The sequence below is a fragment of the Heteronotia binoei genome, chromosome 21 (assembly GCF_032191835.1).
Source record: "Heteronotia binoei isolate CCM8104 ecotype False Entrance Well chromosome 21, APGP_CSIRO_Hbin_v1, whole genome shotgun sequence".
NCBI classification, from domain to species: Eukaryota; Metazoa; Chordata; class Lepidosauria; order Squamata; family Gekkonidae; genus Heteronotia; species Heteronotia binoei.
The window spans coordinates 7,782,179-7,799,962 of NC_083243.1; the positions used below are offsets into that span (position 1 = coordinate 7,782,179).

The 17,784-nt window shown below is 49.6% G+C and overlaps 1 protein-coding gene across 1 annotated transcript in view; it reads right to left on the minus strand.

Moving 5' to 3' along the window:
* Positions 1 to 10,059, minus strand: part of STYX (serine/threonine/tyrosine interacting protein) — a 33,705-nt gene extending 23,646 nt beyond the window's left edge. The window contains exon 1 of the mRNA XM_060261282.1: positions 9,771 to 10,059. Coding sequence (XP_060117265.1) covers positions 9,771 to 9,827 — 57 coding nt within the window. The 5' untranslated portion in view covers positions 9,828 to 10,059. The remainder of the gene's footprint in view (positions 1 to 9,770) is intronic.
* Between the last annotated feature and the right edge of the window lie 7,725 nt (positions 10,060 to 17,784).

Sequence of the window (17,784 nt, forward strand, 5' to 3'; positions counted from 1 at the left end):
CACTTGCAGTAGGAAAGAGCAAGAGTCCAGTGGCATCTTAAAGACTAACAAATATCTTTAGCTTGGAGAAACATTGACTGAGGGGTGACATGATAGAGGTTTACAAGATTACGCATGGGATTGAGGAAATAGAGAAAGTACTTTTCTCCCTTTCTCACAATACAAGAACTCGTGGGCATTCAATGAAATTGCTGAGTAGTCGGGTTAGAACGGATAAAAGGAAGTCCTTCACCCAAAGGGTGATTAACATGTGGAATTCACTGCCACAGGAGGTGGTGGCAGCTACAAGCATAGCCAGCTTCAAGAGGGGATTGGATAAAAATATGGAGCAGAGGTCCATCAGTGGCTATTAGCCACAGCTTATCGTTGGAACGCTCTGCGGCAGCGATGCTCTGTATTCTTGGTGCTGGGGGGGGGCAAAGTGGAAGGGCTTCTAGCCCCACTTATGAACCTCCTGATGGCACTTGGGGTTTTTTGGGGCACTGTGTGACTGTGTGTTGGACTGGATGGCTATTGGCCTGATCCAACATGGCTTCTCTTCCATTCTTAAGTTCTTATGTGGCAGGGTAGGAGCTTTTGTTCACTTGTTTAGATCTCCTTGACCTATCCACAGTTTCTGTATTACTGACATAGTTCTGGTCACCACACCTCAAAAAAGATACAGCATTGCGGGGAAATGCAGAAAAGGGCAACTAAAATGATTAAGGGGATGGAACACCTTCCCTATGAAGAAAGTTTAAAGACGTTAGGGCTTTTTAGTTTGGAGAAATGACGCTTGAGGGGAGACAGAATAGAGGTTGACAAGTTTATGCATGGGATAGAGAAGGTAGGGAAAGAAGTACTTTTCTCCCATTCTCACAATGCAAGAACTCATGAGCAAATTGAACAGCGAATGGACATTTCAAATGAAATCAATGTGCTGCGAGGCCTTCTGGAATTCTGGCTCTGCTGGTGGAACTCCTGGTTAGCAGCATGAGGAGGCATAACATGCTACAAGCATAAGGAACCAGGGTCCAGTTCAAGGGGGCAGGGGCAGAAGTGAGAAGCAGGCTGCAGTGAAGCTGAGAGTCAGGATTCCTGAGAAAACAGAGGGAGAGTGCACAAGAGAGTGATGCTATCCCTGGGACAGCTCCTCACTTGCTGACATAAGGTCTACACAGAAAAGGCAGCATGAAAGCCTAGGCTCTGCAGGGCCCCAAGCCAACATGATCGGTTTCTGGAGATCAGCCAGAACCAGTCAGGAGATGCAGACCAGGCAGCACTGTCCTGGACTCCAGACTGATAACAGGTTGGCCACTATGTGAGAAAGGATTCTGCACTAGATAGACCACTGGTCTGCTTCAGCAGGGCTCTTCTTATGTTCTTGAGAGCCAGTATGGTGTAGGGGTTAAAAGTGCAGACTCTAATCTGGGAGAACCAGATTTGATTACCCACACTGCCAGGCACAAGTTGGCATAATATGCCACGCAGAAAACTTTATCATGCTGCCATTCCTATTTATTTATTTATACCTTGCCTTTCTCCCCAGTGGGGACCTAAAACGGCTTACATCATTCTCCTCACCTCCATTTTATCCTCACAACAACCCCGTTAAGTAAGGAAAGCTGAGTGTGTGACTGCCCCAGGGTCATCCAGCAAGCTTCCTTTGCAGGCAGGGATTCAAACCTCGGTCTCCCAGATCATAATCCTCCATTCTTAACCACTACACCACACTGGTTCTAAAGATGCAATGATTAAATTAACAATAATGAATGGATGCCGTTGTCAATACAATATTAGCCAAACTGGGCAGTTTTAAGCGTTTTGCAGGATTACCCTTAGGGGAGGAGAATAAAATCACACATATATGCAACAAACCAAACTAAAGCAAATTAAGTTGGGAACTTGCCTGACTGGCAGCCCAGAAGGAGTGAAAATTAACACTATAATTCTTCTTGCTACATCTCCTGTTACACGGCAGAAGGGATATTGCAATCATTAATCTGATATAGGACTAACAAGTAATTCAAGTGATGCTACAGAAAGTGACACTGAAACTGAGGCATCTCCTTGACCACCATGGAAGAGAAATTTGGTTGAAAGAGATGCGTGGACAACAACTATCTCTTCCATTTCTTGTTTTCACCTACGTCTACCCATCTGAACCTTTCGGAATGGAGTGGATTAGAAATAGAAAGAAGCACAAATTAGGGCCGAGAGGTCTAGTAAGTCTTTCCTTCTTCCCATTCTTGGGCTTGTGGTCCCTGCACTTGGCCTGTCTCACTATGGCCCCAGTGTAGGGTGAGCAATTAGGATGAAGAATTGGAAGAAATGATGTCTAGCAAACTAATGCAGAAGGGAACACAACTCCATCTCCTGTACTTGTTCAAGGCATCTCCAGGAAACCCTCCTGTGCTTGGGACACTCAAATAGCAACGCTGGCTCTGAACAAATTCCACCAGCTCCTTTGCATAAGAAGAATGCCAGTGCTTTTCTTCAGATTCCAGCTTACTATGTTTTGTTTGTAATTGCAGAACTTTGACTTCTCTCAATGAGCAGCTGCTGTTTAGACTCCATTCAGGGCAGCAACTGGTAAAAAATAACAAGGCCCACCTCTTGTCAAGGAGGGAAACTCATGGGTAACCGAGAATCTATCTGCTCTGTCACTATTCCATGCAGCAGTTGAACTTTTAGTTCTAGAAGGAGAGCTACATTTTAAAACATCTTTCGTTCTAGAACGAGAGCTGCTTTTAAAACACCTTTAGCTCAAGAAGGAGAGCTGCATTTTAAAACACCTTTAGTTCTAGGAGAGCTACATTTTAAAACACCTTTAGTTCAAGAAGGAGAGCTACATTTTAAAACACCAGTTCTAGGAGAGCTACATTTTAAAACACCTTTAGTTCTAGAAGGAGAGCTACATTTTAAAACACCAGTTCTAGGAGAGCTACATTTTAAAACACCTTTAGTTCTAGAAGGAGAGCTACATTTTAAAACACCAGTTCTAGGAGAGCTACATTTTAAAACACCTTTAGTTCAAGAAGGAGAGCTGAATTTTAAAACACCTTTAGTTCTAGAACGAGAGCGACATTTTAAAACACCTTTAGTTCTAGGAGAGCTACATTTTAAAGCACCTTTAGTTCTAGAAGGAGAGTGACACCTTTTAAAACACCTTTTCGTTGTCCCTCTTTCAATCTGTATCACCAGCTAAGCTGGAAGGAGCTGCCCTGAAGAAAGACTGGACAAGGAAGGACATAAGGAGCCCCGCTGCCTACAGCCGAACCCCTTCCTCCCAAAACCCAAACTTGGGTCACCTTCTGGATATTTGGGCAAGGATTTTTGCCAAAGTATTTTGAGATCTTATGTGTGCAACTTCCTAATAAAATGTTTGGACAATACAAAATTATCAGATTATTAATTAACATAACAATTCTCATAGTACAATCCTCTGCAAAGTTACTCCAGTCTAAGATCACTGGTAAAAGATGAAAGATTTAGGTGATCTGAAGAGAAACCAGAGCTATTTTACGTTATGTGAGTTTCTTGTTTTTATAACATGTCATATGATGATTTATTTTTTTAAAAATAAACCACTGGTTTCGATTAGGCTGGACTGGAGTAACTCTGCACAGGGTTGCACTGTTAGTAATGTTAAATTGCAGTTTTAGTTATACAGGCGGGCTCTAATTAGTTTTTCATATATCATTTTAATAATGGGCTTTAACCTTTTCTGCCAACCAGCACACCATGCCTCTTCCACAGCATTTTTCACTTTTGAAACATTTTATTAGGAAGTTGCACACATAAGATCTCAAAATACTTTGGCAAAACTCCTTGCCCAAATATCCAGAAGGTGACCCAAGTCTGGGTTTTGGCAGGCTTTGGGAGGAAGGGGTTCGGCAGATAACTTCCAAATTGCAGGATAGGGTGGGATATAAATCCAAAATTAAAAGAATGACTGCAGCTTTCTCAGTCTCTTACTTAGGCCAAATAAGTTCCCAAAGTCAATAAAACTTCTTTAGTGACAGCAATTTTACTGGGATGAGCCCTGTAGCGCAGAGCGGTAAAGCTACAGTACCACAATCTGGACTCTCTGCTCACGACCTGAGTTCGATCCCGGTGGAAGCTGGTTTCAGGTAGCCATCTCGAGGTTGACTCAGCCTTCCATCCTTCCAAGGTCGGTAAAATGAGTACCTAGCTTGCTGGGAAGGGGGGAATGTAGATGACTGGGGAAGGCGATGGCAAACCACCCCATAAAAAGTCTGCCGTGAAAACGTTGTGAAAGTAACATCACCCCAGAGTCGGAAACAACTGGTGCTTGCACAGAGGACTACCTTTACCTTTTTACATGACAACATCTGAAATGTCTGTAGGTCTCTGGGTACACGTGCAAGCATTTGTACCAGAGACCTGCCAAAGCAAGCTGCCAAAGTGTCACTTTCGCTGGCTGCTTGATTCATGTTGTCAGAGATCCACAGACAAAACAGCTGGCTGATCTGGTTTAATAAAGGAAAAACTTAGATTCTGTACTTTAAGGTCAATGGCCAGCTTATGTGAAGCTTAATAGGAAATGTGATGCAGCTATACCAAAGGCATTCTAATGAGCCTTGAGCTCATGTCAGAAAGGGATAAACTCTCTTAGATGCTTAGGTGAAACCTTCCCTATGTGTACAGTTCAGTTGTGCAATGCCCTTTACTTCATGCAGACAATACACAAGCTACCACACATTCAGCAGCAAAAGGGCAGAGTTCTTAGAAACATGGGAAGTGAGGACAAGATTAAAAAGTCAGCTGTCATGCTTGGGTAGAAATGCTACACACAACCTAGAAATGCCAAAATCAGGACCACTCTCGGATTACTACAGACTCTGACAGGAAATGGTGAAGCTAAATATAGTAACAAAGTGAAGCAAAAATGGAACCAGAGATGGAGAAGAAGAGATATGGAGAGGAGGTATACAGAGCAAGACGTTAACAACATCATTTGAGATTAACAAAAAGGAGAAAAGAAACTTAGAGAGTCAAAAGGAATGGACAGGAGGCCACCCTCCGCAGTCATGGGTGCTTTTTGCCTTTAGGCTTGCAAGAGAGCAGACAGAAGTGCTTCTTAATGGCTGACCCCCAGGGGCAGAATATTTTTCCTGGAGATACACCAAAGCTAGACGTGAAGCGTATTCTAGAAAGCGTGAGATTTTTAGCATTTCATTGCACTGGCTGTGTTTGGCTGAGAAGGCTATAAATCAGTAGGGAAGTACCCAAACGATATGCCCTCAGGCTTACTATAACAGCTATATTTACATCTTTACATGACTTAACAGCCAATTCTGCTAGTGGCCGAGTTTGGGGTGTGCAAATGGAGAAAATGGGTGACAGAATGGGTCTACGGCACTGTCACGAATTCCTCAGCGTCCTATACCTGATAAATGGCATTCACATGGACCCGTAATAAGGAAGGCTGAGAGAGAAGGACAAGTGAGAGACATATAGCACAAAACAGAGAGTGGGAGGAGCTGTAGCTCAGTGGAAGAGCTGCTGCTTGGCATGCAGCAAGCCCTAGGTTCAATACCCAGCATCTCCAGTTAAAGGATCTGGCAGCAGGTGATGTGAATGACCTTTCACTGCCTGAGACCCTGAGGAATTGCTGCCAGTCTAAGTAGACCACACAGACCTTGATGGACCAACGGCCCGATTCAGTCTAAGGGAGCTTCGTATGTTCATTTGACAGCAGGGACTCTAAGCAAAACCCCTTTAGCTGAAGAGGAGGCAACCAAAATCGTCAGCAGGGTGCGTGGAAACTTAACTAGCAGTCCTCGGGACAGCAACTGTGCTAACAGGACTCATAGGCTTGATAAGAACAAATCTTGCAACTGCAAATAGGAAAAGGGGACCGAGGCCCAGTGTGGTGTAATGGTTAAGCATGTCAGACGAACATCTGGGAAACCCAGGCATGAATCCTCACTTGTGCCATGAAAGCTCACTGGGTGACCTTGGGCCAGTCACACACTCTCAGCCTAGTCTGCCTTGCAGGGTTGTTGTGAGGATAAATAGAGGACGACGACATAAGCTGCTTGCGGTTCCCATTTGGAGAGAGGGGGTGTATAAATAAAGGAAATAAAATACACATTTATTTGGACCTCCGCTGCTCTGGAGTTCTGTGAAAGCCAAACTCCGTCATTCACCCACGCTGACAGACTTTGCTGACCCGCTTGGCGCACACCCAGTTCTGCTTCTCCTTCAGGAAAGAGGCAGATATCTTCTTCCCAGTGTAGCTATTTATGAAAATCCACTAACACACCACCAAGAAGAACCAATGCTTGCTCCTTGCTCCAATGCTTGTAACTACTGTTGCTGAATTGTTTTATTGTAATTTCATTGATTGTGAGCTGCTCTGAGCCTGCCTCGGCAGGGAGGGCAGGATACAAATCTAATCTAATCTCTTGAGGGCTTACTCACAGAGCCGAACTTCAGAGGCTGTTTATCCGAAAAACAAGAATGCTTCCAAAGTTCAGTTCTAGGATAGGCAAGTAACGCGATGCTTTCTGTCAGCCTACATCGCAAGGTTGTTGTGAGGAAAATTGGGAGAAGAGCAGAATGACGCAAACCGCTTTGAGGAGAAAAGCGGTGTATAAATTAAATATATCAGTAAGAAAACCAGGGGCCCTATCTTAAACTTACCACAGGGCACACACCAAGCTACTTTATACCAGGTCAGACCACTGGATCCTCCGTACTCTCTGCTCTGTCCAAGCCCACAGAAAGTTCCTGCCCGTCAACTGTGAATTATTTTACAGCAGAGCAAGCAGCCATAGATATGAAATCACAAAGGAAGCAGAAAGAAGAATACGGAGCAAACGGAGCATTTTGCGCATCAGAGGAGAGGTGCCCCGGGTGTGCTTGATGAGGGGGTGCTGAGCAACAAAACAGGAAGGGGAGGAAAGAGAGGCTCAGCCTGTGTGTGTACATTTGTGTGGGGGTGCGTGTGTGCGTGGGGAAGATCCTGCCTTGGGGCATTTTGCGCATCAGAGGAGAGGTGCCTCAGGTGTGCTTGGGGAGGGGGTGCTAAGCAACAAAACAGGAAGGGGAGGAAAGAGTGGCTCAGCCTGTGTGTGTGTATGTGTGTAGGGGGGGTGCATGGGGTGTGTGTGTGGGGGTGCGTGTGTGTGGGGAAGACCCTGCCTTGGGGCATTTTGCGCATCAGAGGAGTGGTGCCCCAGGTGTGCTTGGGGAGGGGGTGCTGAGCAGCAAAACAGGAAGGGGAGGAAAGAGAGGCTCAGCCTATGTGTGTGTGTATGTTTGTGTGGGGGTGCGTGTGTGCGTAGGGGTGCGTTTGTGTGTGTGTGGGTGTGTGTGTGTGGGGAAGACCCTGCCTTGGGGCATTTTGCACATCACAGGACAGGTGCTCCAGATGTGCTTGGGGAGGGAGCACTGAGCAACAAAACAGGAAGGAGAAGAAAGAGAGGCTCAGCCTTTGTGTGTGTGTATGTTTGTGTGGCGGGGTGTGTGTGCGGGGGGGGGGGGGGAGACCCTGCCTTGGGGCATTTTGCGCATCAGAGGAGAGGTGCCCCAGGTGTGGAAGGGGAGGAAAGAGAGGCTCAGCCTGTGTGTGTATGTTTGTGTGTGGGTGCGTGTGTGGGTGTGTGTGGGGAAGACCCTGCCTTGGGGCATTTTGCGCATCAGAGGAGAGGTGCCCCAGGTGTGCTTGGGGAGGGGGTGCTGAGCAACAAAACAGGAAGGGGAGGAAAGAGTGGCTCAGCCTGTGTGTGTGTATGTGTGTAGGGGGGGTGCATGGGGTGTGTGTGTGGGGGTGCGTGTGTGTGGGGAAGACCCTAAGAGTGGCTCAGCCTGTGTGTGTGTATGTTTGTGTGGGGGTGCGTGTGTGCGTAGGGGTGCGTTTGTGCGTAGGGGTGCGTGTGTGCGTAGGGGTGCAACAAAACAGGAAGGGGAGGAAAGAGAGGCTCAGCCTATGTGTGTGTGTATGTTTGTGTGGGGGTGCGTGTGTGCGTAGGGGTGCGTTTGTGTGTGGGTGGGGAAGACCCTGCCTTGGGGCATTTTGCACATCAGAGGACAGGTGCTCCAGATGTGCTTGGGGAGGGAGCACTGAGCAACAAAACAGGAAGGAGAAGAAAGAGAGGCTCAGCCTGTGTGTGTGTGTATGTTTGTGTGGCGGGGTGTGTGCGTGGTGGGTGCGTGTGCGGGGGGGGGAGGAGACCCTGCCTTGGGGCATTTTGCGCATCAGAGGAGTGGTGCCCCAGGTGTGCTTGGGGAGGGGGTGCTGAGCAGCAAAACAGGAAGGGGAGGAAAGAGAGGCTCAGCCTATGTGTGTGTGTATGTTTGTGTGGGGGTGCGTGTGTGCGTAGGGGTGCGTTTGTGTGTGAGTGGGTGTGTGTGTGTGGGGAAGACCCTGCCTTGGGGCATTTTGGACATCAGAGGACAGGTGCTCCAGATGTGCTTGGGGAGGGAGCACTGAGCAACAAAGCAGGAAGGAGAAGAAAGAGAGGCTCAGCCTGTGTGTGTGTATGTTTGTGTGGCGGGGTGTGTGTGTGGTGGGTGCATGTGCGGAGGGGGGGGGACGACCCTGCCTTGGGGCATTTTGCGCATCAGAGGAGAGGTGCCCCAGGTGTGGAAGGGGAGGAAAGAGAGGCTCAGCCTGTGTGTGTATGTTTGTGTGTGGGTGCGTGTGTGGGGAAGACCCTGCCTTGGGGCATTTTGCGCATCAGAGGAGAGGTGCCCCAGGTGTGCTTGGGGAGGGGGTGCTGAGCAACAAAACAGGAAGGGGAGGAAAGAGTGGCTCAGCCTGTGTGTGTGTATGTGTGTAGGGGGGGTGCGTGTGTGGGGGTGCGTGTGTGTGGGGAAGACCCTGCCTTGGGGCATTTTGCGCATCAGAGGAGTGGTGCCCCAGGTGTGCTTGGGGAGGGGGTGCTGAGCAACAAAACAGGAAGGGGAGGAAAGAGAGGCTCAGCCTATGTGTGTGTGTATGTTTGTGTGGGGGTGCGTGTGTGCGTAGGGGTGCGTTTGTGTGTGGGTGTGTGTGTGTGGGGAAGACCCTGCCTTGGGGCATTTTGCACATCACAGGACAGGTGCTCCAGATGTGCTTGGGGAGGGAGCACTGAGCAACAAAACAGGAAGGAGAAGAAAGAGAGGCTCAGCCTGTATGTGTGTGTGTGTATGTTTGTGTGGCGGGGTGTGTGTGTGGTGGGTTCGTGTGCGGGTGGGGGGGGGAGACCCTGCCTTGGGGCATTCTGCGCATCAGAGGAGAGATGCCCCAGGTGTGGAAGGGGAGGAAAGAGAGGCTCAGCCTTTGTGTGTGTGTGTGTGGGAAGACCCTGCCTTGGGGCATTCTGCGCATCAGAGGAGAGGTGCTCCAGATGTGCTTGGGGAGGGGGCTCTGAGCAACCAAACCTGCAAATCCACCTGCGGGGGGGGGGGAAGGGGGAACCACACATAACCATCTAGCCAGAAACTCAGCTCCTGAACCTTTCTGGGGGTTCCCCCTCCCTCCAACGAATAGCAGGCGCAGCTGCATAACAATCCGTGGCTGAGCCCCACCACCTATCTCCCCCCCGCCTATTAACTGCGGGCCGAAACGAGCGGCTCCTCCATCTTGGTTGTTTTCCCGGCCGGTGGGCGTGCAAGGCGGCCATCACGCCCTTCCCTTCGCGGCTCGAGCTGCCAGCCCCGGGCGGGGGGGGGGGGGGGAGGCGAGAAAAGGGGAGGGGCCGGGGCGCGCCCTCGCGAGGCGGACACGCGGCCCGCGTGCAGACGGACACGCGTGTCAGGCGGAGGGGGGCGCTCACCTCCGAGTCCTCCTTGGGCTGCGGCAACGCGGGGAAGACCGGCTTGGCGAGCTCCATGGCCTCCCCTCTCAGTCTCTCCCTCTCGCCCCTCCGTCAAGCCGGCAGGACGAGCGCCGGCGCTCCGATGGCGGCGGGCGCCTGAGGAGGAGAAGGAGGCGCGGGAGGAGGAGGCGGCGGTGGCGGCTCGCGCCCAGCCGCCATGCTGCTGCTGCTGCTGGCCTGGCTGCCCCTCCCCTCAGGCCGGCCTCCTTCCTTCCTTCCTTCGCTGCCGGCCGCCTCGGCTCCCCTCACGGCCGCCCAACCGTCGCCGCCCCGCTGGCTCCGCCCCCCGCGCTGCCCAACCGTCGCCGCCAACCGCCAACCGCCGTCCCGCGAGCCGCAGGCAGGGAGGGGCGTGCCCTGGGACGGGCCAAAAAAGGAGTGGGCGTGGTCGGAGGCGGCGGGGGGCGTGGCCCGGCAGCCAGGTTCCCGCGGGGGTGTGTCTGGAGAGCATTAAGGGGGCGGGGCTGCCCAGGCTGGAGAGGAGACCCGCCGCGCTTCTTCCCTTAGTGCGCCTGCGCCGACAGAGTCCCCTTCGGTGGAGAGGGTTGCTGGGCGTAGTAGAGGGGGAGAGGGCTGCCAACTCTAGCCGGGGGGATTCCTGGAGTCTCGAGGGCGAGGTCTGTGGAGGAAGGGATTTTGCTGAAGTAACTTTTAAGATGATGATGATGATATTGGATTTATATCCCGCTCTCCACTTCGAATCTCAAAAGCGGCTCACAATCTCCTTTATCTTCCTCCCCCACAACAGACACCCTCTGAGGTGGGTGGGGCTGAGAGAGCTCCGATAGAAACTGCCCTGTCATGGACAACCTCTGCCAGAGCTATGGCTGACCCAAGGCCATTCCAGGACCTGCAAGGGGAGGAGTGGGGGAATCAAACCCGGTTCTCCCAGATGAGTCCACACACTTAACCACTACACCAAACTGACACTCAGTTTTACCCAATGGCGAGCCCAAGTCGCTTACATCCTTCTTTATGTTATTGCCACAACACCCCTGGGAGGTAGGCTAGGCTGAGAATGTGCACAATTCTAGTATTTTATTTATACCCCGGGGGCCTTCCTCTCTAAGGGGAACCCAAAGAGGCTTACATCCTTCTCCGTTTTATCCTCACAACAACCTTGTGAGGTAGGTCAGCTGGTCTTCCAGATGCTGGTCCAACACTCTTAACCACTTCACCACACTGGGGTTTTTGTGTGGGGATTTCACCTAGCACATGGGTGTCAAACATGCGGTCTGGGGGCTGAATCAGGCCTCCGCAGGGCTCCTATCAGGCCCATGAGCAACCGGCTCATTTGCTTCCTTCTCCCTCTCTCTTGCTTCCTTCTGCATCACAGCTTGCTTTGCCAGGCTTGCTCAATTGCACAGGAGCGACAGAGCAAAACCTCTGTTTTCTCCATTGGCTGACGCTCCTCTCTTGGGGAGGAAGGGAGGAGAAAAAGCTTGCTTTGCCAGGCTCTCTCACTGGCGCAGCAGAGCTACAGAGCCAAGCCTCTCTCCCTTCTATTGGCTGAGACGCCTCTCCCTCCTGGTCCCCTGGGGAAGGAAGGAAAGAGCCAGAGCTTCCTTTACCCAGTTTCCTGGATCCCATGGGAGAAATATAAAGCAAGCACCTTTAAGACCAACAAGTGTTAATGTTTTAAGTTGGTTTTTTAAAAAATATTTAGTCGTGTTTGTGTGCATCCTTTAAAAAGTTTACACCTCTGCTACCTAATCTTAAATAGGTACATATATGGCCCAGCCTGACAAGGTCTCATTTATGTCAGATCCAGCCCTCATAACAAATGAGTTTTACACCCCTGGCAAGAACCTATGGGGTAGCAAAGAATTTGCCCTCTGAAACTGCTGCTTTTCCCAAGGGAACTATTTTCTCTAGGCTAGAGATCTGTTGTAATCCCAGGAGAACTTCAGCCCTCACCTGGAAGATGGTAACCTTAGAGAGAACGCTGAGTCTTGCATAAAAAAGGTAAAGGTAGTCCCTTGGGCAAGCACCAGTCGTTTCCGACTCTGGGGTGACGTCACATCTACTCATGAGCTAAACCCACTCTCACTAAGAAGAAGAAAAATTGCAGTTTTATACCCCGCCCTTCTTTCGGAATCAGAGAGGCTTACAATCTCCCATATCTTCTCCCCCCACAACAGACACCCTGTGAGGTAGGTGGGGCTGAGAGGGCTCTCACAGCAGCTGTCCTTTCAAGGACAACCTCTGCCAGAGCTATGGCTGACCCAAGGCCATTCCAGCAGCTGCAAGTGGAGGAGTGGGGAATCAAACCCGGTTCTCCCAGATAAGAGTCCGCACATTTAACCACTACACCAAACTGGCTCTCAAGTATAGCTATATATCCACAGTATTCCAATGTATTTCTCTTTTAGAATAGTGTATCAGAATCTCTCTCTCTCGGCTTGGCTTCGCGAACGAAGATTTAAGAAGGGTGCAATAGTCCACGTTTGCTGCAGGCTCGCTGGTGGCTGACAAGACCAATGTGGGACAGGCAGGTCCGGCCACAGCGGCTGCAGGGAAAAGTCTGATTTAGGGTTGGTCCTGTAGCAGTGCGATTCTTCCTCAATCTCCTTTTGTCCTCAAGACCAGCTATGCGTGCGTTCTCAAAGGAAGAGACAGCCTGGTGGATGGTGTGCCTCCATGCTTTGCGATCTGAGGCTAGGTCAGACCACTGGTGATGGTTGATGTGACAGGTGCTAAGGGATTTCTTCAAGGAGTCCTTGTACCTCTTCTTTGGTGCCCCTCTATTTCGATGGCCGGTGGAGAGTTCGCCATACAGGGCAATCTTGGGAAGGCGGTGGTTTTCCATCCTAGAAATATGCCCTGCCCAGCGCAGCTGCGTCTTCAACAGCAGTGCCTCGATGCTGGTAACCTCTGCCCGCTTGAGGACTTCAGTGTTGGTCACAAAGTCACTCCAGTGGATGTTGAGGATGGTGCGAAGGCAGCGCTGATGAAAGCGCTCAAGGAGTCGCAGGTGATGACGGTATAAAACCCACGATTCGGAGCCATAGATGAGGGTTGTCATCACAACCGCTTTGTAAACATTGATCTTTGTGCCTTTTTTCAGATGCTTGTTGCTCCACACTCTTTTGTGCAGTCGGCCAAATGCACGGTTTGCCTTTGCCAGCCTGTTGTCAATCTCCTTGTCGATCTTGGCATCTGAGGAGATGATGCACCCCAGGTAGCTGAACTGCTGGACTGTCTTCAGAACTGATTCACCCACAGTGATGCAGGGAGGGTGATAATCTTCCTGGGGTGCAGGCTGGTGGAGAACTTCTGTCTTCTTCAGACTAACTTCTAGGCCGAATAGCTTGGCAGCCTCTGCAAAGCAGGACGTCATATGCTGCAGAGCTGATACCGAGTGGGAGACGAGTGCAGCATCATCAGCAAACAGTAGCTCTCGGATGAGTTTTTCCATTGTCTTGGAGTGTGCCTTTAGTCGCCTCAGGTTGAACAGGCTGCCATCGGTGCGATAGCGGATGTAGACACCATCGTCCTCATCTAGATCTACTGCGGCTCTTTGAAGCATCATGCTAAAGAAGATCGTAAAGAGAGTTGGCGCGAGAACGCAGCCTTGCTTTACACCTGTGCCTATTGGGAAGGGCTCCGAGAGGTCGTTGCAGTGTCTGACTTGGCCTCGCTGGTCTTCGTGTAGCTGGATGATCATGCTGAGGAACCTTGGGGGACATCCTAAACGTTCCAAGATTTGCCACAGGCCTTTCCTGCTAACGGTATCGAAAGCTTTGGTAAGGTCGACAAAAGTCACATACAGACCCTTGTTCTGTTCCCTGCATTTCTCTTGGAGCTGCCTGAGAACAAATACCATGTCGGTGGTGCTCCTGTTAGCTCTGAAGCCGCACTGGCTCTCTGGGAGGAGTTCTTCTGCAATGGTGGGCACCAGTCTGTTCAGGAGTATTCTGGCAAGGATTTTGCCTGCGATGGAGAGCAGGGTTATCCCCCGGTAGTTGGAGCAGTCTGACTTTTCCCCTTTGTTCTTGTATAGGGTGATGATGATTGCATCGCGAAAGTCCTGTGGTAATTTGCCTTGCTCCCAGCAGGTGACAAGTACTTTGTGAAGTGAGCTATGTAGTACTGTGCCCCCATGCTTCCAGATCTCTGGTGGAATTCCATCAACTCCTGCTGCCTTGCCACTTTTCAGTTGCTTGATGGCTTTAACAGTCTCTTCTAGGGTGGGGATCTCATCCAACTCTGTTTTCACCGGTTGAAGTGGGGTGAGGTGGATTGCTGAATCTTGAACTACGCGGTTGGCACTGAAGAGAACCTGAAAATACTCCGACCACCGGTTCAGTATGGATGCCTTGTCTGTGAGGAGCACTTGGCCGTCTGCACTATGCAAGGGACTCTGAGCCTGATATGATGGACCATATACTGCCTTCAGGGCTTCGTAGAACCCTCTTAAATCACCAGTGTCTGCACACAGCTGGGTTCTCTCTGCGAGCTTGGTCCACCACTCGTTCTGAATGTCTCGAAGCTTGCGCTGGAGGTTGCTACATGCAGCGCGAAAGGTTGCTTTTTTCCCAGGACAGGAGGGCTGAGCAAGATGTGCTTGGTAGGCAGATCTCTTTTTTGCCAGTAATTCTTGGATCTCTTGATTGTTCTCATCAAACCAGTCCTTGTTCTTCCTTGTGGAGAACCCGAGGACTTCTTCAGAGATCTGCAGGACGGTAGTTTTTAGGTGTTCCCAGAGTGCTTCTGGAGAAGGGTCTGTGGGGCAACTGAGGTCCTCAATTCTTGACTGGAGTTTTGCCTGGAAGGCAGCTTTAACTTCGGCTGACTGAAGGCTGCCAACCTGAAACTTCCTCCGAGGGATACCTCCTCTCCTGGGTGTGGGTTTAAAGTGAAGACGGAGATTGCAGCGTACAAGACGATGATCCGTATGACATTCTGCGCTGGGCATTACTATGTTTTTTGTATTAACGTACTCAAACAAGGGATATTGGCTGTTTATCTCATACATATACTAACCCATCTTCCATTATATTTTCATGTATTCTTTTTTCCTAATGGCAAACTAGAATTATGTTTATATGTGTGTTACATATTTAAATTAAACCTCTGAGAAACGAATGCCTTCATTTTAAACTCAGAGCTAACATTACAACAGACTCTTATTTATGGCACCTCAAAAAGGATATTATAGCATTGGAGAAAGTCCAGAGAAGGGCAACTAGAATGATTAAAGTGCATTAAAAGATTAAACTTTCCCTATGAAGAAAGGTTGAAACGCTTGGGACTCTTTAGCTTGGAGAAACGTCGACTGCGGGGTGACATGATAGAGGTTTACAAGATAATGCATGGGATGGAGAAAGTACAGAAAGTCCTTTTCTCCCTTTCTCACAATACAAGAACTCGTGGGCATTCGATGAAATTGCTGAGCAGACAGGTTAAAACGGATAAAAGGAAGTACTTCTTCAACCAAAGGGTGATTAACATGTGGAATTCACTGCCACAGGAGGTGGTGGTGGCCACAAGTATAGCCACCTTCAAGAGGGGTTTAGATAAAAATATGGAGCACAGGTCCATCAGTGGCTATTAACCACAGTGTGTGTGTGTATATATAAATCTTTTTGGCCACTGTGTGACACAGAGTGTTGGACTGGATGGGCCGCTGGCCTGATCCAACATGGCTTCTCTTATGTTCTTATGGCACTTCACACCTAATGACATAGACATCAGTCTGCTGTTCTGACTTCTATTGCCCCCTTGTTGATGCAGCCCAGTTAACATAAACTAACAATCGCCAGACCCCAAACTGTGATACTTTTAATCTGCTAACAGACATGTCCATGATTTTGCATACTAATTCACTGCCCACTCTTTCTGTACTTAGTAGTTTACCATTCCATCCTATGGTCTGATGACGTGCGCTTGTAGCACACGAAAGCTTACATTCTGAATAAACCTTTGTTGGTCTTAAAGGTGCAACTTGACTCCTACTTTCTTCTATTGCTTCGGGCCAACACGGCTGCCCACTTAAATATATCAACAGAGCCAGGGCGTACACCTTTGTGATGGTGAGTTTGCAGAAGTGAATTATGAGTTCTGGGAAGGGCTTCCTTTTGGCCTCCTCTCGCACCCTTTGCCCAGCAGATGATGAAACTTTCTGAGTGATCCAGACAGGTGGCGGTGGAGGCACTCGTCTGTCCACAAGACTGACATTCAGGGCAAAGACACAAGGATGGTGACGTATTCATTCATCCGTACGTTAATCACCCTTTGGGTGAAGGACTTCCTTTTATCTGTTCTAACCCGACTGCTCAGCAATTTCATTGAATGCCCATGAATTCTCATATTGCGAGAAAGGGAGAAAAGTCCTTCTTTCTCTGCCTTCTCTATCCCGTGCATAATCTTGTCAACCTCTCTCATGTCACCCCGCAGTCGACGTTTCTCCAAGCTAAAGAGCCCCAAGCGTTTCAACCTTTCTTCCTAGGGAAAGGGTTCCAACCCTTTAATCATCCTAGTGGCCCTTTTCTGCACTTTTTCCAGTGCTATATCACGTTTTTGTAGGTGTGGTGACCAGAATTGTACACGGTACTCCAGTACTCTTGGGTTCTGTTGAAGTCAACCCCCTGCATTCACCTACATTGACAGAGGCTATGCTTTGCCCGCTCTCAGTTTTCCTTCTCCTTTAGGGAGGGTGACGGAATGCGTTTTCTCCTGAGAGTTTGGAAAGCAGTAAACCTCCAGTTGGCATTTCTCTTCTCTCTGGAGGCACAGAACCTGCTGGGAAGGAGGTCCATCAATGGCTTCCCAGGCCCACCTCTTAAGAAATGCTAATGGATTTGCACAAAGGGGTGGGCAAGCCTCCCCCTTCTTCTCCCGCAGGGAACAGAGTTTAGAGAGCTTTGAGTAGTAAGCTGTAGAACTGCTCATGACCAGAGTTCGATCCCGGCGGAAGCTGGGTTCAGGTAGCCGGCTCGAGATTGATTCAGCCTTCCATCTTTCTGAGGTCGGTAAAATGAGTACCCAGCTTGCTGGGGGGGGGGGGGCAAGTGTAGATGACTGGGGAAGGCAGTTGCAAGCCACTTCATAAAAAAGTCTGCCAAGGAAACATCACCCCATGGGTTGGTAACGACCTGGTGCTTGCACAGGGGACTACCTTCAAGTACTTGAAGGGCTGTCATATAGAGCGGGGGTCCCCAACCCCCGCTCCGTGGACCAGTACCTGTGCATAGCCTGTTAGCAAACGGGCCATGAGTTGCATCATTATTTCGTTATATATTACAATGTAGTAATAATAATAATAAGACATTGGATTAATATCCTGCCCTCCACTCAAAATCTCAGAGTGGCTCACAATCACCTTTATCTTCTTCCCCCACAACAGACACCCTGTGAGGTAGGTGGGGCTGAGAGAGCTCTCCCAGAAGCTGCCCTTTCAAAGACAACTCTGTGTGTGCTATGGCTGGCCCAAGGCCATTCCAGCAGCTGCAAGTGGAGGAGGGGGGAATCAAACCTGGTTCTCCCAGATAAGGGTCTGCACACTTAACCACCACATCAAAATAAAGTCCACAATTGTGTCATCCCGAAACCATCACCCTCCCACCCCCAGTCCTTGGAAAAATTGTCTTCCTCAAAACCGTTCCCCAGTGCCAAAAAGACTGGGGACCATTGATATAGAGGATGGTGTGGAATTGTTTTCTGTGGCCCCAGATGGCACGACCAGAACCAATGGGTTGAAATTAAATCAAAAGAGTTTCTGGCTCAACATTAGGAAGAACTTCCTGACTGTTAGAGCGGTTCCTCAGTGGAACAGGCTTCCTCAGGAAGTGGTGGGCTCTCCTTCCTTGGAGGTTTTGAAACAGAGGCTAGATGGCCATTTGACAGCGATGAAGATCCTGTGAATTTAGGGGGAGGCGTTTGTGAGTTTCCTGCATTGTGCAGGGGGTTGGACTAGATGACCCTGGAGATCCCTTCCAACTCAATGGTTCTTTGATTCTACCTTTGCTCT